The 19,830-nt window shown below is 48.8% G+C and overlaps 2 protein-coding genes across 2 annotated transcripts in view; one reads left to right on the top strand and one right to left on the bottom strand.

The window, feature by feature from the left end:
• LOC141194353 (uncharacterized) overlaps nucleotides 1-19,830 on the bottom strand; it is a 383,546-nt gene that overhangs the window by 69,448 nt on the left and 294,268 nt on the right. The window lies entirely within an intron of this gene.
• On the top strand, nucleotides 11,110-18,236 carry LOC141194348 (uncharacterized). Its single transcript, XM_073662249.1, has 6 exons — nucleotides 11,110-11,242; nucleotides 11,372-11,551; nucleotides 11,635-11,758; nucleotides 11,842-11,930; nucleotides 12,127-12,217; nucleotides 14,479-18,236. Exons 1-6 carry the CDS (start codon nucleotides 11,174-11,176, stop codon nucleotides 16,398-16,400), a joined length of 2,475 nt encoding a protein of 824 aa, XP_073518350.1. The 5' UTR covers nucleotides 11,110-11,173; the 3' UTR covers nucleotides 16,401-18,236.

The raw sequence follows: 19,830 nt of genomic DNA, 5'->3' as shown, positions 1-19,830 counted from the left end.
ACCTCATACAGACGCGGCTCTGCTCCGAACACCTCGTACACACGCGGCTCTGCTCCGTACACCTCGTACACACGCGGCTCTGCTCCGTACACCTCGTACACACGCGGCTCTGCTCCGTACACCTCGTACACACGCGGCTCTGCTCCGTACACCTCGTACACACACGGCTCTGCTCCGTACACCTCATACACATGCGGCTCCATTCCGTACACCTCGTACACACGCGGCTCTGCTCCGTACACCTCGTACACACGCGGCTCTGCTCCGTACACCTCATATACGCGCGGCTCCGCTAAGTACACACGCGGCTCAACTCAGTACACCTCGTACACATGCGGCTCCGCTCCGTACACCTCGTACACACGGCTCCGCTCCGTACACCTCGTACACATACGGCTCTACTCCGTACACCTCGTACACACGCGGCTCCGCTCCGTACACCTAGTACACACGCGGATCCACTCCGTACACCTCGTACACGCGCAGCTATGCTCCGTACACCTCGTACACGCGCGGCTCCGCTCCGTACACACGCGGCTCCGCTCCGTACACCTCATACACACACGACTCTGCTCCGTACACCTCGTACACACGCGGCTTCACTCTGTAGACCTCATACACACATGGCTCTGCTCCGTACACCTCGTACACACGCGGCTCCTCTCCGTACACCTCGTACACACGCGTGGCTCCGTACACTTTGTACACACACGGCTCCGCTCCGTACACCTTGTACACATGCGGCTCCGCTCCGTACACCTCGTAGACGCGCGGCTCCGCTCCGTACACCTCGTACACACACGGCTCTGCTCCGTACACATGCGGCTCCGTTCCATACACCTCGGACACACGCGGCTCCGCTCCGTACACCTCGTACATGCCCGGCTCCGCTCTGTACAGGTGCGGTTCCGCTCCGTATATTTCGTACACACGCGGCTCCGCTCCGTACATCTTGTACACACACTGCTCCGCCCCGTACACCTCGTAAACACACTGCTCCGCCCCGTACACCTCGTACACACGGCTCCGCTCCGTACACCTCGTACACATGCGGCTCCGCTCCGTACACCTCGTACACAGGAGGCTCCGCTCCGTACACCTCGTACACGCGCGGCTCCGCTCCGTACACCTCGTACACGCGCGGCTCCGCTCCGTACACCTCGTACACGCGCGGCTCCGCTCCGTACACCTCGTACACGCGCGGCTCCGCTCCGTACACCTCGTACACGCGCGGCTCCGCTCCGTACACCTCGTACACGCGCGGCTCCGCTCCGTACACCTCGTACACGCGCGGCTCCGCTCCGTACACCTCGTACACGCGCGGCTCCGCTCCGTACACCTCGTACACGCGCGGCTCCGCTCCGTACACCTCGTACACGCGCGGCTCCGCTCCGTACACCTCGTACACGCGCGGCTCCGCTCCGTACACCTCGTACACGCGCGGCTCCGCTCCGTACACCTCGTACACGCGCGGCTCCGCTCCGTACACCTCGTACACGCGCGGCTCCGCTCCGTACACCTCGTACACGCGCGGCTCCGCTCCGTACACCTCGTACACGCGCGGTTCCGCTCCGTACACCTCGTACACGCGCGGTTCCGCTCCGTACACCTCGTACACGCGCGGTTCCGCTCCGTACACCTCGTACACGCGCGGTTCCGCTCCGTACACCTCGTACACGCGCGGTTCCGCTCCGTACACCTCGTACACGCGCGGTTCCGCTCCGTACACCTCGTACACGCGCGGTTCCGCTCCGTACACCTCGTACACGCGCGGTTCCGCTCCGTACACCTCGTACACGCGCGGTTCCGCTCCGTACACCTCGTACACGCGCGGCTCCGCTCCGTACACCTCGTACACGCGCGGCTCCGCACACCTCGTACACGCGCGGCTCTCCTCCGTACACCTCGGACACACGCGGCACCGCTCCGTACACCTCGGACACACGCGGCACCGCTCCATACACCTCGTACATGCCCGGCTCCGCTCCGTATATTTCGTACACACGCGGCTCCGCTCAGTACATCTCGTACACACACTGCTCCGCCCCGTACACCTCGTACACACACTGCTCCGCCCCGTACACCTCGTACACACGCAGCTCCGCTCCGTACACCTCGTACACACGCGGCTCCGCTCCGTACACCTCATACAGACGCGGCTCTGCTCCGTACACCTCGTACACACGCGGCTCTGCTCCGTACACCTCGTACACACGCGGCTCTGCTCCGTACACCTCGTACACACGCGGCTCTGCTCCGTACACCTCGTACACACGCGGCTCTGCTCCGTACACCTCGTACACACGCGGCTCTGCTCCGTACACCTCGTACACACGCGGCTCTGCTCCGTACACCTCGTACACACGCGGCTCTGCTCCGTACACCTCGTACACACGCGGCTCTGCTCCGTACACCTCGTACACACGCGGCTCTGCTCCGTACACCTCGTACACACACGGCTCTGCTCCGTACACCTCGTACACACGCGGCACCGCTCCATACACCTCGTACATGCCCGGCTCCGCTCCGTACACGCGCGGCTCCGCTCCGTATATTTCGTACACACGCGGCTCCGCTCAGTACATCTCGTACACACACTGCTCCGCCCCGTACACCTCGTACACACGCGGCTCCGCTCCGTACACCTCGTACACACGCGGCTCCGCTCCGTACACCTCATACAGACGCGGCTCCGCTCCGTACACCTCGTACACACGCGGCTCCGCTCCGTACACCTCGTACACACGCGGCTCCGCTCCGTACACCTCGTACACACGCGGCTCTGCTCCGTACACCTCGTACACACGCGGCTCTGCTCCGTACACCTCGTACACACGCGGCTCTGCTCCGTACACCTCGTACACACGCGGCTCTGCTCCGTACACCTCGTACACACGCGGCTCTGCTCCGTACACCTCGTACACACGCGGCTCTGCTCCGTACACCTCGTACACACGCGGCTCTGCTCCGTACACCTCGTACACACGCGGCTCTGCTCCGTACACCTCGTACACACGCGTCTCTGCTCCGTACACCTCGTACACACACGGCTCTGCTCCGTACACCTCGTACACACGCGGCTCCGCTCCGTACACGCGCGGCTCCACTCAATACACCTCGTACACACGCGGCTCCGCTCCGTACACCTCGTACACATGCGGCTCCGCTCCGTACACCTCGTATACACACGGCTCTGCTCCGTACACCTCGTACACACGCGGCTCCGCTCCGTACACGCGCGGCTCCACTCAATACACCTCGTACACACGCGGCTCCGCTCCGTACACCTCGTACACATGCGGCTCCGCTCCGTACACCTCGTATACACACGGCTCCGCTCCGTACACCTCGTACACATGCGGCTCCGTTCCGTACACCTCGGACACACGCGGCTCTGCTCCATACACCTCGTACATGCCCAGCTCCGCTCCGTACACGCGCGGCTCCGCTCCGTACATCTCGTACACACACTGCTCTGCCTCGTACACCTCGTACACACGCGGCTCCGCACACCCCGTACACCTCGTACACATGCGGCTCTGCTCCGTACACCTCATACAGACGCGGCTCTGCTCCGTACACCTCATACAGACGCGGCTCTGCTCCGTACACCTCATACAGACGCGGCTCTGCTCCGTACACCTCATACAGACGCGGCTCTGCTCCGTACACCTCATACAGACGCGGCTCTGCTCCGTACACCTCGTACACACGCGGCTCTGCTCCGTACACCTCGTACACACGCGGCTCTGCTCCGTACACCTCGTACACACGCGGCTCTGCTCCGTACACCTCGTACACACACGGCTCTGCTCCGTACACCTCGTACACACGCGGCTCCACTCCGTACGCCTCGTACACGCGCGGCTCCGCTCCGCGTACACCTCGTACACACACGGCTCCGCACGCCTCGTACACGCGCGGCTCCGCTCCGTACGCATCGTACACGCGCGGCTGTGCTCCGTATACCTCGTACACGCGCGGCTCTGCTCCGTACACCTCGCACACACGCGGCTCTGCTCCGTACACCTCGTACACACGCGGCTCTGCTCCGTACACCTCGTACACACGGCTCCGCTCCGTACACACGCGGCTCCACTCAGTACACCTCGTACACACGCGGCTCCACTCAGTACACCTCGTACACACGCGGCTCCGCTCAGTACACCTCGTACACACGCGGCTCCGCTCAGTACACCTCGTACAAACAAGGCTCCGCTCAGTACACCTCGTACACGCAGCTCCGATCCGTACACCTCGTACATATGCGGCTCTGCTCCGTACACCTCGTACATATGCGGCTCTGCTCCGTACACCTCGTACACACATGGCTCCGCTCTGTACACCTCGTACACATGCGGCTCCGCTCCATACACCTCGTACACACGGCTCCGCTCCGTACACCTCGTACACATGCGGCTCCGCTCCGTACACCTCGTACACACGCGGCTCTGCTCCGTACACCTCGTACACACGCGGCTCTGCTCCGTACACCTCGTACACACGCGGCTCTGCTCCGTACACCTCGTACACACGCGGCTCTGCTCCGTACATCTCGTACACGCGGCTCCGCTCCGTACACCTCGTACACGCGCGGCTCCGCTCCGTACACCTCGTACACATGCGGCTCCGCTCCGTACACCTCGTACATATGCGGCTCTGCTCCGTACACCTCGTACATATGCGGCTCTGCTCCGTACACCTCGTACACACACGGCTCCGCACGCCTCGTACACGCGCGGCTCCGCTCCGTACGCATCGTACACGCGCGGCTGCGCTCCGTATACCTCGTACACGCGCGGCTCTGCTCCGTACACCTCGCACACACGCGGCTCTGCTCCGTACACCTCGTACACACGCGGCTCTGCTCCGTACACCTCGTACACACGGCTCCGCTCCGTACACCTCGTACACGCGCGGCTCCGCTCCGTACACACGCGGCTCCACTCAGTACACCTCGTACACACGCGGCTCCGCTCAGTACACCTCGTACACACGCGGCTCCGCTCAGTACACCTCGTACACACGCGGCTCCGCTCAGTACACCTCGTACACACGCGGCTCCGCTCAGTACACCTCGTACAAACAAGGCTCCGCTCAGTACACCTCGTACACATGCGGCTCCGCTCCATACACCTCGTACACACGGCTCCGCTCCGTACACCTCGTACATATGCGGCTCTGCTCCGTACACCTCGTACACACGGCTCCGCTCCGTACACCTCGTACACGCGCGGCTCCGCTCCGTACACATGCGGCTCCACTCAGTACACCTCGTACACACGCGGCTCCGCTCAGTACACCTCGTACACACGCGGCTCCGCTCAGTACACCTCGTACAAACAAGGCTCCGCTCAGTACACCTCGTACACATGCGGCTCCGCTCCATACACCTCGTACACACGGCTCCGCTCCGTACACCTCGTACATATGCGGCTCTGCTCCGTACACCTCGTACACACGGCTCCGCTCTGTACACCTCGTACACATGCGGCTCCGCTCCATACACCTCGTACACACGGCTCCGCTCCATACACCTCGTACACACGGCTCCGCTCCGTACACCTCGTACACATGCGGCTCCGCTCCGTACACCTCGTACACATGCGGCTCTGCTCCGTACACCTCGTACACACGCGGCTCTGCTCCGTACACCTCGTATACACGCGGCTCTGCTCCGTACACCTCGTACACACGCGGCTCTGCTCCGTACACCTCGTACACACGCGGCTCTGCTCCGTACACCTCGTACACACGCGGCTCTGCTCCGTACACCTCGTACACACGCGGCTCTGCTCCGTACACCTCGTACACACGCGGCTCTGCTCCGTACACCTCGTACACACGCGGCTCTGCTCCGTACACCTCGTACACACGCGGCTCTGCTCCGTACACCTCGTACACACGCGGCTCTGCTCCGTACACCTCGTACACACGCGGCTCTGCTCCGTACACCTCGTACACACGCGGCTCCGCTCCGTACACCTCGTACATACGTGGCTCCGCTCCGTACACCTCGTACACACGCGGCTCCGCTCCGTACACCTCGTACACACGCGGCTCTGCTCCGTACACCTCGTACACACGCGGCTCTGCTCCGTACACCTCGTACACACGCGGCTCTGCTCCGTACACCTCGTACACACGCGGCTCCGCTCCGTACACCTCGTACACACGCGGCTCTGCTCCGTACACCTCGTACACACGCGGCTCTGCTCCGTACACCTCGTAGACACGTGGCTCCGCTCCGTACACCTCGTACATACGCGGCTCTGCTCCGTACACCTCGTACACACACGGCTACGCTCCGCACACCTCGTACACACACGGCTCTGCTCCGTACACCTCGTACACACGCGGCTCCGCTCCGTACACCTCGTACACACACGGCTCTGCTACATCCACACTGTAAACCCCTCCTGACCCCACACATAAACTTCAGCTCATCCAGCACCATGACAACCAGCACAGCAGAGTCCTGCATCCACTGAGGCCCCTGATCATGTGACCCCTGACTCCTCCCCTCCTGTGACCTCATCACAGCTCCTGTGCGCACAGAGCAGCCATATATGTGGTGGCGGCTCTGCAGGTGGAGGTATGTGGAGTTCCCCCATTACTGGAGGCAGGGGGCATTAACCCCTTCAGCACGGAGACTCTTTTGGGGTCTTGTGTTGCCCCTTTATAAGAATCAAGGTTTTTGTTCTGTTTCCTATAATAGATACATACGACCCAACTATGGAGACAGGAAGGGAGGAAACGTATTGTTCTCATAGTACAGGACCCCTTTACTGGCCCCACAGTGTAATGCCCCCATTATGCCCCTTATGCAGGATGTATGATACCCCCACACAGTGTAATGCCCCCATTATGCCCCTTATGCAGTATGTATGATGCCCCCACACAGTGTAATGCCCCCATAATGCCCCTTATGTAGTATGTACGATGCCCCCACAGTGTAATGCCCCCATTATGCCCCTTATGCAGTATGTAAGATGCCCCCACAGTGTAATGCCCCCATTATGCCCCTTATGCAGGATGTATGATGCCCCCACACAGTGTAATGCCCCCATTATGCCCCTTATGCAGTATGTATGATGCCCCCCACAGTGTAATGCCCCCATTATGCCCCTTATGCAGTATGTAAGATGCCCCCACAGTGTAATGCCCCCATTATGCCCCTTATGCGGTATGTAAGATGCCCCCACAGTGTAATGCCCCCATTATGCCCCTTATGCAGTATGTATGATGCCCCCACACAGTGTAATGCCCCCATTATGCCCCTTATGCAGGATGTATGATGCCCCAGTGTAATGCCCCCATTATGCCCCTTATGCAGGATGTATGATGCCCCAGTGTAATGCCCCCATTATGCCCCTTATACAGGATGTATGATGCCCCACACAGTGTAATGCCCCCATTATGCCCCTTATGCAGGATGTATGATGCCCCCACACAGTGTAATGTCCCCATTATGCCCCTTATGCAGTATGTACGATGCCCCCCACAGTGTAATGCCCCCATTATGCCCCTTATGCAGTATGTATGATGCCCCCCACAGTGTAATGCCCCCATTTTGCCCCTTATGCAGTATGTATGATGCCCCCACACAGTGTAATGCCCCCATTATGCCCCTTATGCAGTATGTATGATGCCCCCCACACAGTGTACTGCCCCCATTATGCCCCTTATGCAGGATGTATGATGCCCCCACACAGTGTAATGTTCCCCCATTATGCCCTTTATGTAGGATGTATGATGCCCCCACAGTGTAATGCCCCCATTATGCCCCTTATGGAGGATGTATGATGCCCCCACACAGTGTAATGCCCCCATTATGCCCCTTATGCAGGATGTATGATGCCCCCACAGTGTAATGCCCCCATTATGCCCCTTATGCAGGATGTATGATGCCCCCACACAGTGTAATGCCCCCATTATGCTCCTTATGCAGGATGTATGATGCCCCCACACAGTGTAATGCCCCCATTATCCCCCTTATGCAGGATGTATGATGCCCCTACACAGTGTAATGTTCCCATAGTATCGCCTGAGGTCCTGAAGTTGGAATAATCCCTCTAGAGTTGGTTTTCCCTTTGCCTGCTCCCCTACATGTAGACCCTCGAGCATGTATACATGCATGTAGGGGACCAGGCCTTACTAGATATCGAGGCTTTGTACAGTAATATACCGCATGAGGATGGTATCAGAGGAGTAAGATATTTCCTGAAATCCAGGTCAATAGAGTGTAGCAGACATAATGACTTCATGGAGGATCTTCTAAAATTCACTCTTACTCATAACTTCTTTCTTTTTGACGGGAAGTACTTCCACCAGCTCAGGGGTACTGCGATGGGGAGCCTCTGTGCCCCCTCATATGCTAACTTATCCCTGGACTGGTGGGAGGAATCCACAATATTCAGGGATGGTCATAAGTGATGGCAGCCATATATTGGGGTATGGTACAAATATATTGATGACATTTTTATCATCTGGTCGGGGACGAGTGAACAATCTTTTGAATTTGTCAGGGAACTCAACATCAATAGAGTGGGCCTGAGATTTACATCTGAATTTAATTATAATAATTTTTATAGCGCCAACATATTCCACAGCACTTTACAATTTTAGGGGGGACTTACACAGACAATACAGACTTTACAGAATAAGCATAACTCAGATATTAAAAGGAGTGAGGGCCCTGCTCACAAGCTTACAGTCTATAAGGAAATAGGGGAGACACAAAAGGTAAAATGTACATATATTGTATAATACAGCCTTAATATACTAAATAGGGTAAGTACATAACACTACATGAACTGATCGCCAGCCAGTATGTGTACAGTACAGACAGAGGCTATGCAGTGCATGGATGGTATGAGCATGATTTTGAAGAAAATTTTAATATGGGCCAAAACTGGGACAGTTAGATAAGTATGTTGAGGTGATAGGCCAGTCTAAATAAATGGGTTTTTACGGCACGCTTAAAACTGTGGGTATTGGGAATTAATCAAATTGTCCTGGGTAGTGCATTCCAAAGAATTGGTGCAGCATGCGAGAAATCTTGGAGACGGGAGTGGGAGGTGCGGCTTACTGAGGATTTCAGCTTTAAGTCATTACCACCCTACCAGTGCCCTTCGTTCTGCTAGAATGAGACGAGGGAGGAGATGTAGAGTGGTGCTGAATCGTGGATAGCTTTGTGGGTAAGAGCACTAAGTTTATATTGAACTCTGTATTGGATGAGCAATCAGTGCAATGACTGGCACAGGGAAGAGACATCGTTGTATCGGTAGGTGAGACCGATAAGTAAAGAGTTGCAATAGTCCAGACGAGAATGAGTAAGAGCTACAGTAAGAGTCAAAGGAAAGAAAATTTCTAATTCTAGAGATGTTTTTGAGGTATAGAAGACACGAGCGAGCAAGTGATTTGATGTGAGGAGTGAAGGAAAGATCTGAATCAAGTATGACCCCAAGACAGCGGGCATGTTGCTGGCGAGTAATGATGGAGCCACAAACAGAAATGGCAATATCGGGCATAGATAGGTTAGTGGAGGGAGGAAATAAGAGGAGTCCAGTTTTTGACAGATTCAATTTTAGATAGAGGGAGGGCATAGTGTTAGAGACAGCGGAAAGACAATCACTGGTATTTTGTAATAATGCAGGAGTGATGTCCAGAGAAGAGGTGTCTAATTAGGTGTCATCAGCATAGAGATGGTACTGAAAACCGAATTTGCTAATTGTTTGTCCAATAGAAGCGGTGTATAAGTAGAAAAGAAGGGCGTCTAGGACTGATCCTTGAGGAACCCCGAGAATAAGGGGAAGGGGAGAAGAAGAGAAGCCAACAAAAGACACAGTGAAGGAGAGGTCAGAGAGGTAGATCCACAGTGTCGAATGCTGCAGAGAGATCCAGGAGAATCAGCAGGGAGTAGTGACCATTAGATTTTACTGTTAGTTGATCATTAGAAACTTTAGTGAGTGCAGTTTCAGTAGAATGTTAGTTATCTGAGAGATAGCGGATTAGACAGGAGTGGACCACTTGTTCGAGTAGTTTAGAGATAAAGGGAAGATTGGAAACAGGTCTGTAGTTAGCAGCACAGTTCTCGTCGAGGGATGTTTTTTTAAGTAATGGATGTATGCTGGCGTGTTTAAAAAAGGAGGGAAAAATAATAGATGAAAGGTAGAGGTTTAATATTTTAGTTAGGTGAGTAGTGACAGCTGGAGAAAGGGACTGAAGGAGATGTGAGGGAATAGGGTCACTGGTGCAGGTGGTAGAGCGAGAGGAAGAAAGGAGCCTTTTCACTTCTTCTTTCGTGACTGGTTTGAAGTCAGAAAATTAGCAAGATGCAGTGTGGGAGGGAGGAGTATGCATAACATTTGGGGATTGAGAGAAAATTTCCTATCGGATATGGTCATTTTTTTTCTTTTAAATAATTGGCCTGATCGTCAGTGCTGAGGTTGATGTTTGAGGCCTGTGCTGTTTGATTAAGGAGAGAGTGAAAAGTGTCAAACAGGTGTTTAGGATTATTGGACCATGAGATGACGAGGTTGTTAAAGTAGGTTTGTTTGGAGAGGTGAAGGGTGGAGTTATAGGTTTTAAGCATAAATTTATAATGGAGGAAATCTTCGGCCAGATTAGATTTTGTCCACAGCCGTTCGGCACACCTGGAGCACCACTGGAGAAAGTGTATTTGCAGTGTGTTCCAGGGTTGTCGCCGTCTATGCCGAGTTGTTCTCTGTGTAGGAGGTGCGGCTTCATCCAGGGCGCATTGCAATGTTTCGTTATAATGCTTCAGTGCAAAGTCAGGGCATGAGAGGGAGGAGATTGGGGCCAATGATGATTGCAACATTTTCATAAATTTCTGGGTGTTAATGGCATGTATATTTGTATAAGTGTGGAAAGTGGGGGTGTCTTGAGCAGGGTGACAGTTCTTGACAGAGAATGAAAGAAGGTTGTGATCAGAGAGTGGAAGAGGAGAGTTAGTAAAATCATGTATTGAACAGAGCCGGGCGAAGATCAGGTCAAAGAATATTTCCATCTTTATGTATAGGAGAATTAGTAAGCTGTGAAAAATGGCCTTATCCATCAGCTTATCTTTTTCTCATTCAGATCTCTAAAAACCGGATCCTCTCAGTGAAGATCATCTATATAAGAAAATTTTCCTGATTTATCCAGGAAAATGATGGACAAGATGGCGGAGAGGATATTACACCTCGCCCTAGAGATCCTCTTCCGTCTTACTGGAGAGGTGAGAGATTTTGATGACGTCCCATTACATCATTCTTATCTATGGGAATAACAGATGAACAGAACTGGAGAGGTGAGGACTCTGGAAATGTCTGGAGGGAGATTTATTAATGTGTCTCTCCATAACCAGGATTACACAGTAGTGAAGAAGACCTCTAGTGAGCGCTGTCAGGACCCTGTGTCTGAGGAATGGGGAAGACCCCTGAGCCCAATCACAGGGCCTCCACCTCACCCTCTGATACATGAGGACATCAATGACCAGAAGATCCTAGAACTCACCTACAAGATGATTGAGCTGCTGACTGGAGAGGTGACACTGCTGGGAATGCTGGGATATTATACAGTAATGCTATGAAGGGATCTGGGGGATGACGGTATCATTGTATGTGTCAGGTTCCTATAAGATGTCAGGATGTCGCTGTCTATTTCTCCATGGAGGAGTGGGAGTATTTAGAAGGACACAAAGATCTGTACAAGGACGTCATGATGGAGGTTCCCCAGCCCTTCACATCACCAGGTAATAGACAGGACTAAATACACACGGCCTATAATTATCTGTATGTAAAAAATGAATTCAGTCCTTGTATGTGTTTCCTCCAGATCTATCCAGTAAGAGGACAACACCAGAGAGATGTCCCCATCCTCTTCTTCCACAGGACTGTAAACAAGAAGATACCAATGTTCTTCAGGTAGATGGAGAGAAGATGTCATGAGATTTCCCCTATGATGTGTAGACGGCTGTAAAGGTCCTGTCTTCAGTCTTGTTTTATCCACCATTATTATGTTTTAAATTTGTGTTATGAGAACGGTGGAGATAACAGGATTAGAGCTGATCATAGATGTGACTTCTTCATCTGTCTTTGACTTTTATAATATTTGTTTCAGGGTGAAGATCTGACCCATATTAATACTACAGAGACATATGTGAGGGGTGATGAGCGGTGTAAAGAGGAGATTCCTACATATGACTACCCAGGTGAGTAGTAACCACTAAATGCAGAGAAGTCACAGATTCTTCTCAGTCACTGGCTGTGGCTGCTTTATCGGTGATGTAGTCCAGCCATATCACAATCGTGTGATCACCATTTTGCCGCTAGACCACAACATTCTCCTCCGTCCGAAAATATTCAGATTACTTTGTGTAATTGTGAAAGCCCTTTTCTGTAGCACTTACAACCTGGAGGATCCACCTACCCCCTGGGATTAGGAGACGCTGACCGTTACCTGCCCAGGTCTGTAAACTACAAAGCCAAATGACAGCGTACGTAGAATGTGCTGACTAGTGAGAAAATCCCTTGAAGAAAAATATAATGATGGGCCTGTAAGAGAAAGCGGAGGGTAATGATGGTGTTGGCTTCCTAGATCCCTGATATCTTATTGGATGAATCTACCTTCTGTGCTGCTGAATGTGCTCATATGGTCCCTACAAGACCAGGTCCAGTCTTTTTGGCCAAACTTCACTTTTATGATCGACAACATTAAATGTGCAGTGAGGCCAAGTGTGAATTTCTGTACAATAACAGTAGAGTTTCCCTTTATCCTGACTGTTCAATTTATTTTAAAACCAACTAACTGCAAACTGGATTGTGATAAACTATACAGAAAACATTACACCTGTGCCATGATATATCTCTAAGCTGTGCGTGGCTGATGGCTGTAATATACATTTTTTCACGCCTGCAGGAGATGTGTTGGCTTGAGCCCTGGTTTCATGGATTCACTCCACATCATAAATAGTATTGAGCGAATTTGTTCGGCATTTCAAATTCAGGTTCGTGTTCGGGGTTCCGGCTTGTTCGAGCCAAATGGTCCACCATAAATGAGTGCAACTCCAGTTTAGTGTTGGATTTCTCCCTTCATACATACGTTGTTGTTGGGGATGTTACATGTTTTTATATTCTTTCTTTTTTTTACAAATTCCCTCTCTATGATAGTTTCATTGTGGTGGGATCGGCCGGCCTCACTTATGTGACTCTATAACTCCCTGGTAGTTTTTCAAAAAGATCTCCATTACCTCTTCCAAATGCAGTATTATAAAAAAGTTCACTTTAAATGTCTAATATTTCTTCTTGACACTCATCTGACAGAAAATATTGGTTCTTATGATAGTTTAGATTGCCAAGAGCCACCGAGCCCCATACTCCAATTACCCCAGAGAGGTTTCACCACTAGTTACTCATTTTTCTCTGATGAAGACTGTTCAGTTTGATCATTTCAGTCGATGTTTTATTGTCTATAGTCACAGTTTTTAACTTCTGTAATCCTCTGATTTAACCCCTTCCCGCAGTTTTATGTTTCTAATCAGGCCCCATTTTTCAAATCTGACGTGTGTCACTTTATGTGGTGATAACTTTGGAATTCTTCACAAAGGATAATAGGAAACAAATGGACCTTACAAATTATTTTCCAACTTCTTTTGAATCTGACAATCCCCTATATACGGTTGTACACTACTGTCTGGGCACATGGCAGGTTAAGAAGGGAAGGAGCGCCATTTAGATATTAGGAATGCTCAAAAGATGGCTACCACGAACAGGCTTGTCACTATCTACCCTGTTTACAGATTTCACAAATTACTTTGATCATCACCCTTTAACCCCTCTACATGGATCTGAACCTACACAGAGACCCCTAGGCTTGGGCCACGGTGTTACCTGCTATTCTTTGGAGTGAGATGGAAAGAAGAATAGTCAGGTAGCCGGGTCAGAACCAGGAGGGCAGAGAAAATACAAAATCAGAAGACACGAGTAGTCAGTAAACGGGCCGAGGTCACAACAGGAAACAAATCCACAAGCCGGGAGCTGAGCACAGAGGACTGAACCAGAGGAGAACAAGGCTGTATCTGGCAGCTTCCAGCAATATGCTTCCACCTTTAGTAGGGTGTGGTGCTTTCCAAATGGCTGAAGCAGGGAGCAGATTATTCCAGCTGGACAGCACACACACCCATACTGCCAGACTGGATGGTACTACAGGTCCCAGGCACCCTAATCTTAGTGGCTGGACAGAGCCTGCGCCTTTTACTCCATATTTGGGAGCCAGAATGAACAAACAGTTGAACACCACGCTCCACTGCTTCATCCTATGAGGTTTTCTATTAGATGGTCATTGTCTTGGTGAATAAGTGAATTTTTTTATATAACTTGCCTTTTTTAATGGACCGTTTAAGTAGAAATGTTCAAAAATATAAAATTCAAGGATTCTTTATTAAAAAATGATGATTGTTTTTATTCTTGGCAGATGACTGTACCAGGAGATCAGAGGGACAGCTGACATCTTCAATTTTCAAATCAGATAATTTTCAGATTCCACAGGATGCAATTGAAGTGAATGCCATTACTCCAGATTTACCATCATCCCTTCACAGCAAAGATCTGCCATCTGATCCTTTGAAACAGGTCTCGTCTTCTGATTCATTACCGACTACTAAGGAAAATCAAAGTCACAAAATAAGCATTAAAAAACAAACTGCTCCTAATGCAAAGAAGCCATTTTCACATTCAGAATATAGAAATAGTTTTCTTCTCAAAAAGTCTTTTTTTAAACATCAAAAAATTCACACAGCGAAGAATAGATTTTCTTGCTCCAAGTGTGGGAGATATTTTAATCAGATATCAAGTCTTGTTAGGCACCAGATAACTCACACAGTTGAGAAGCCTTTTTCATGTTCAGAATGTGGGAAATGTTTTACAGAGAAATCTACTCTTATCAAACATCAGAGAACTCACACAGGGGAGAAGCCTTTTCCATGTTCAGAATGTGTAAAATGTTTTAACCATAAATCTAGTTTTCTTAAACACCAGAGAACCCACACAGAGGAGAAGCGTTTTTCATGTTCAGATTGTGGGAAAAGTTTTGTACAGAAATCAAATCTTATTATACATCAGAGAACTCACACAGGGGAGAAGCCATTTTCATGTTCAGAATGTGGGAAATATTTTGCAAAGAAATCTACTCTTATCAAACATGTGAGAACTCACACAGGGGAGAAGCCTTTTCCATGTTCAGAATGTGGAAAATGTTTTAACCAGAAATCATATCTTAATATGCATCAGAGAACTCACACAGGGGAGAAGCCATTTTCATGTTCAGAATGTGGGAAATGTTTTGCAAAGAAATCAAATCTTTTCAAACATCAGAGAACTCACACAGGGGAGAAGCCTTTTCCATGTTCAGAATGTGGAAAATGTTTTTCTGAGAAATCAACTCTTATCAACCATCAGAGAACTCACACAGGAGAGAAGCCATTTTCATGTTCAGAATGTGGGAAATATTTTACAGAGAAATCAAATCTTATCAACCATCAGAGAACCCACACAGGGGCAAAGCCTTTTTCATGTTCAGATTGTGGGAAATGTTTTGGACAGAATTCACATCTTAATAAACATCAGAGAACTCACACAGGGAAGAAGCCTTTTTCATGTTCAAAATGTGGGAAATGTTTTGGACAGAATTCACATCTTAATAAACATCAGAGAACTCACACAGGGAAGAAGCCATTTTCATGTTCAGAATGTGGGAAATATTTTGCAAAGAAATCTACTCTTATCAAACATGTGAGAACTCACACAGGGGAGAAGCCTTTTCCATGTTCAGAATGTGGAAAATGTTTTAACCAGAAATCATATCTTAATATGCATCAGAGAACTCACACAGGGGAGAAGCCATTTTCATGTTCAGAATGTGGGAAATGTTTTGCAAAGAAATCAAATCTTTTCAAACATCAGAGAACTCACACAGGGGAGAAGCCTTTTCCATGTTCAGAATGTGGAAAATGTTTTTCTGAGAAATCAACTCTTATCAACCATCAGAGAACTCACACAGGAGAGAAGCCATTTTCATGTTCAGAATGTGGGAAATATTTTACAGAGAAATCAAATCTTATCAACCATCAGAGAACCCACACAGGGGCAAAGCCTTTTTCATGTTCAGATTGTGGGAAATGTTTTGGACAGAATTCACATCTTAATAAACATCAGAGAACTCACACAGGGAAGAAGCCTTTTTCATGTTCAAAATGTGGGAAATGTTTTAAACAGAAAGCGCATCTTGATAACCATCGGAGAACCCACACGGGAGAATGCCGCAACTACACCCAACTAGTCTCTGTACAGACAAGAAATGCCCTAGCTGTACAACTAAAAACGTCACCACAGACCTAACTCCCTAATAAGTCGTTGATGAGTTTCTCATACCTCCTGAGGAACCAGAGGGGACACTGCAACACACTGTCAACAAGGGGAAAGGAAAGTATGAAGTAAAATATGAAAACCCTGAATGAGAAAGAAAAACACATTCATATAGGGCAAAGAAGGCAAGCTAAGGAGAACCAAAAATAAAAGGAACAAGTATAATCTCCCAGAAACCTAACATTGTTAGAATTAAAAGGTACTGGGAGGGAAAGCAAACTGACCGGGAGGATAGTTTCACCTTTGTGGTGAAACTTACAGGATTCATCCTCACCAACTGTAAATGTAAAACCCGTCCATTTATAAAGACCACGGACAAGATAAAGATTCCCAACTCACATCAGGACCACAAGATCCCAGGTACTTTCAGCTGCATCACAATGAACTTAATTATATGTTCCAAATGTCCAACTGGGGGTCTGTATGTAGGGAAGACAGGGCAAAAATTTAAAACAAGGATGAATTCTCATCACCACACAAAAAAACGAAAAAAAGAATAAATCTACTTGTGTCCACACATTTTTACGGCCACAACTGCTTATCCCTCTCCCATACTGATAGTTCTGCTTCACTTCACTTGTCTTATCTATTGCATTATTCCTGTGCCCTGTTGTGTATAAATATGTGACTCTTCAGATTTTGTGTTATACTATGTCTGCTGAAGAGATCTGAGTAGTCTCGAAAGCTTACTGACTAATGGCTAACTGAAAAAATGGTATCAACCACTGAGGACTCTCAAATTTTAATATTTTTCTCCATACAGCAATTTTAAGATCTCTCCACAGGTGTTCAATGGGATTTAGATCAAGACTCATTGCTTGTTTGAACTCTCCAGCACTTTGTTTCCATCCATTTTCTGGGTGCTTCTTGAAGTATATTTGGGCTCATTGTCATGCAGTAAGATCCATGACCTAGGACTAGTGTTGAGCGAGTATGTTCTGTTCCGAGTATGCTCGGGTGAGCTCCGAGTATTTACAGCTGCTCAGTGTTATGTTTGAATCGCTCCAGTGTCCATGATTTGCGACTGTTTGGCAGCTTTATTACATGTGAGGAATGTGTAAGAAATGGACATTCCTCACATGTAATAAAGCTGTCAAACAGTTGCAAATCATGCACATGGGAGTGATTCAAACATATCACGGAGCAGCTGTAAATACTCGGAGCTCGGCCCGAGCATACTCGGCGAAAGGGTTAATAGAACATGCTCGCTCAACACTACCTAGGACGCAAACCCAGCTTTCTGACACTAGGCACTATATTGTGACCCAAAATCCTTTGCTAATCTTCAGATTTCATGATGCCTTGCACACAGTCGGAGGCAGCAAAGCAACCCCAAAACACCTTTGAACCTCCCCCATATTTGACTGTATGGGTTGTAAATTTATTGATTATGCTGTACACCTTGGACAAAGGAACATGCCGATCTCTAAAGATGGACTTATAACCTTGAAATTGTTGATATTTTTCAACAATTTTGGTTCTCAAGTCCTCAGACAGTTCTCTTCTCCGTTTTCTGTTTTCTCCATGCTTAGTGTGCCACTCATATGCACACAATGCAAAGATTGAATCAACTTCTTCCTTTATCTGGTTTTAGTTGTGATTTTCATATTGCCCACACCTGTTACTTGCCAAAATTGCGTTTGAACAAGCTTCACATGCTTGAAACAAAGTTGTTTACCCACAATTTTGGCAAGGTGTCACCTATTTTGTCCTACCTATTTTGTGTGAAATTATGTTCAATTTGCCTTTTTTTCTGTTTTCTTGTGTTGTTCCAATACATACAAAGGAAATAAACGTGTATAACAAAAAGTGTAATTTCAATAATTTTCTGGGAGAATTACTTCATTTTCTGGAACAATTTCAAGGGAGCCAACACTTTTGACGATGACATGTTTTTGTTGCCTTTTTAATTTGTTGCAGCATATCATCCTCTACGTGTTCAGCTATATTAGGAGGCTTGTAGCAAAGTCCAATTAGCAGCTTTGCATTATTGCCATTTCCATGTACATTTACCCAGACTGACTACATCAGGGATGTAAAGCTCAAAACATGCAGAGGGCCAAAATGAAAAACTTTGACAAAGTCGTGGGCCAACCAGTGTACAGTATAATGGGCCCCACATAGTCCTCCATACAGAATAATGGGCCCCACATAGTCCTCCATACAGAATAATGGGCCCCACATAGTTCTCCATACATAATAAACAAGAGGAAAAAACTTCAAGTCAGAGTCCCATATAATAGTGAAAAAATTACAAAATTGTATTAATTATAATTTATACAGGAAAAAAATATGAATCAGAGACAGTTAATAGTAAAACAATGGAGGAGCACTAATGAGGAGCATGAGACAAATTAACATGATTATTTTCTGATGTAAATACATAATTGGGCTGCCAAAAAAATAAGAATATATTGTTAAAATGCAGTGAAGCATTCAATAAAAGTGCAGGTGCTTATGAGGTAGGTCAGAAGTAGTTGCTATATAAGAGGTTAGTCATACCGCTGTCTATATATAGGTACTAATCTAGATAGCTCATACCGGGGACAGCAGATCTTTATAAGTGACCTCTTAGGCTACAGGGTAAAAGTATATCCTAATACATATTAAAGCCTAGAAAATGCACCTAAGTAGGAAAAAAGATTAAAGAACGGCAGCAAAAAGAGTGTAGCATAAATCCTATAGAATACTTACAGCCACAGTGGATGTGAACACGCTCCTCAATGGCGCTCACCCTGATGCGCGTTTCAGCACGGCTGCCTTCGTCAGGGGGTGGCGTCAATGAAGGTGGGTAGGGTTTAGAAACCCTTGAGCCAATGGAAAAGGGGGGGTGTAGTCCGCCAATGGGTGTAGGGAGGGCGTGGCATGACACATGGCAATCACCGCGGCATCCACGGCTACCGCATCATATGATCCATGATGCCGCAAGCACATGGGGAACCACGTGACCGCTCGTCATGGAGCAAATATTGATACGACCAGCGAGGACACCACAGAGAACAGTGAAGACATGCGTACCGCCCAGTCCACAGACATATATAGTCAAATACAACCAGAGAGAAAAAGAAACTAGCATAATGGGGTAAACTGTCAATAATAGCATAGCACAAATGTATATATATATCTAAGGGGTATAGGCGATAGCCAATTATATATGTCAGAGAAGTTAATTGGACATGACGAAACAAATAAAGTATATCTTTAAGAAACGCATGAAGTATAACATAATTATATGAGATCATAGTATACTGTAAATGCATAATAAGATATAAGAAAATATCTCTCAAAATATCGATCTATAAATGCGAAAGATATCCAATAATAACTGTATGGACAAAAAATGCACACACAGAAAAAAGTTACAGATCTTGAGAGACAATACAGTGCCAGCAATTATGTCCAT

The sequence above is a fragment of the Phyllobates terribilis genome, unplaced genomic scaffold, assembly GCF_046119375.1.
Source record: "Phyllobates terribilis strain yellow unplaced genomic scaffold, ASM4611937v1 Scaffold_69__1_contigs__length_7402412, whole genome shotgun sequence".
NCBI classification, from domain to species: domain Eukaryota; kingdom Metazoa; phylum Chordata; class Amphibia; order Anura; family Dendrobatidae; genus Phyllobates; species Phyllobates terribilis.
Note: the sequence above shows the minus strand (reverse complement) of the source record. Positions and strands in the feature narration are given on the sequence as shown.

What these genes read in the sequence shown, in the direction of transcription:
- LOC141194348 (XM_073662249.1), top strand. Translation starts at nt 11,174, where the DNA reads ATGATGGACAAGATGGCGGAGAGGATATTACACCTCGCCCTAGAGATC. An exon ending in TTGAGCTGCTGACTGGAGAG is followed by an intron (nt 11,552 to 11,634) that starts GTGACACTGCTG and finishes TGTATGTGTCAG; the next exon opens with GTTCCTATAAGATGTCAGGA. An exon ending in TCCTACATATGACTACCCAG is followed by an intron (nt 12,218 to 14,478) that starts GTGAGTAGTAAC and finishes TATTCTTGGCAG; the next exon opens with ATGACTGTACCAGGAGATCA.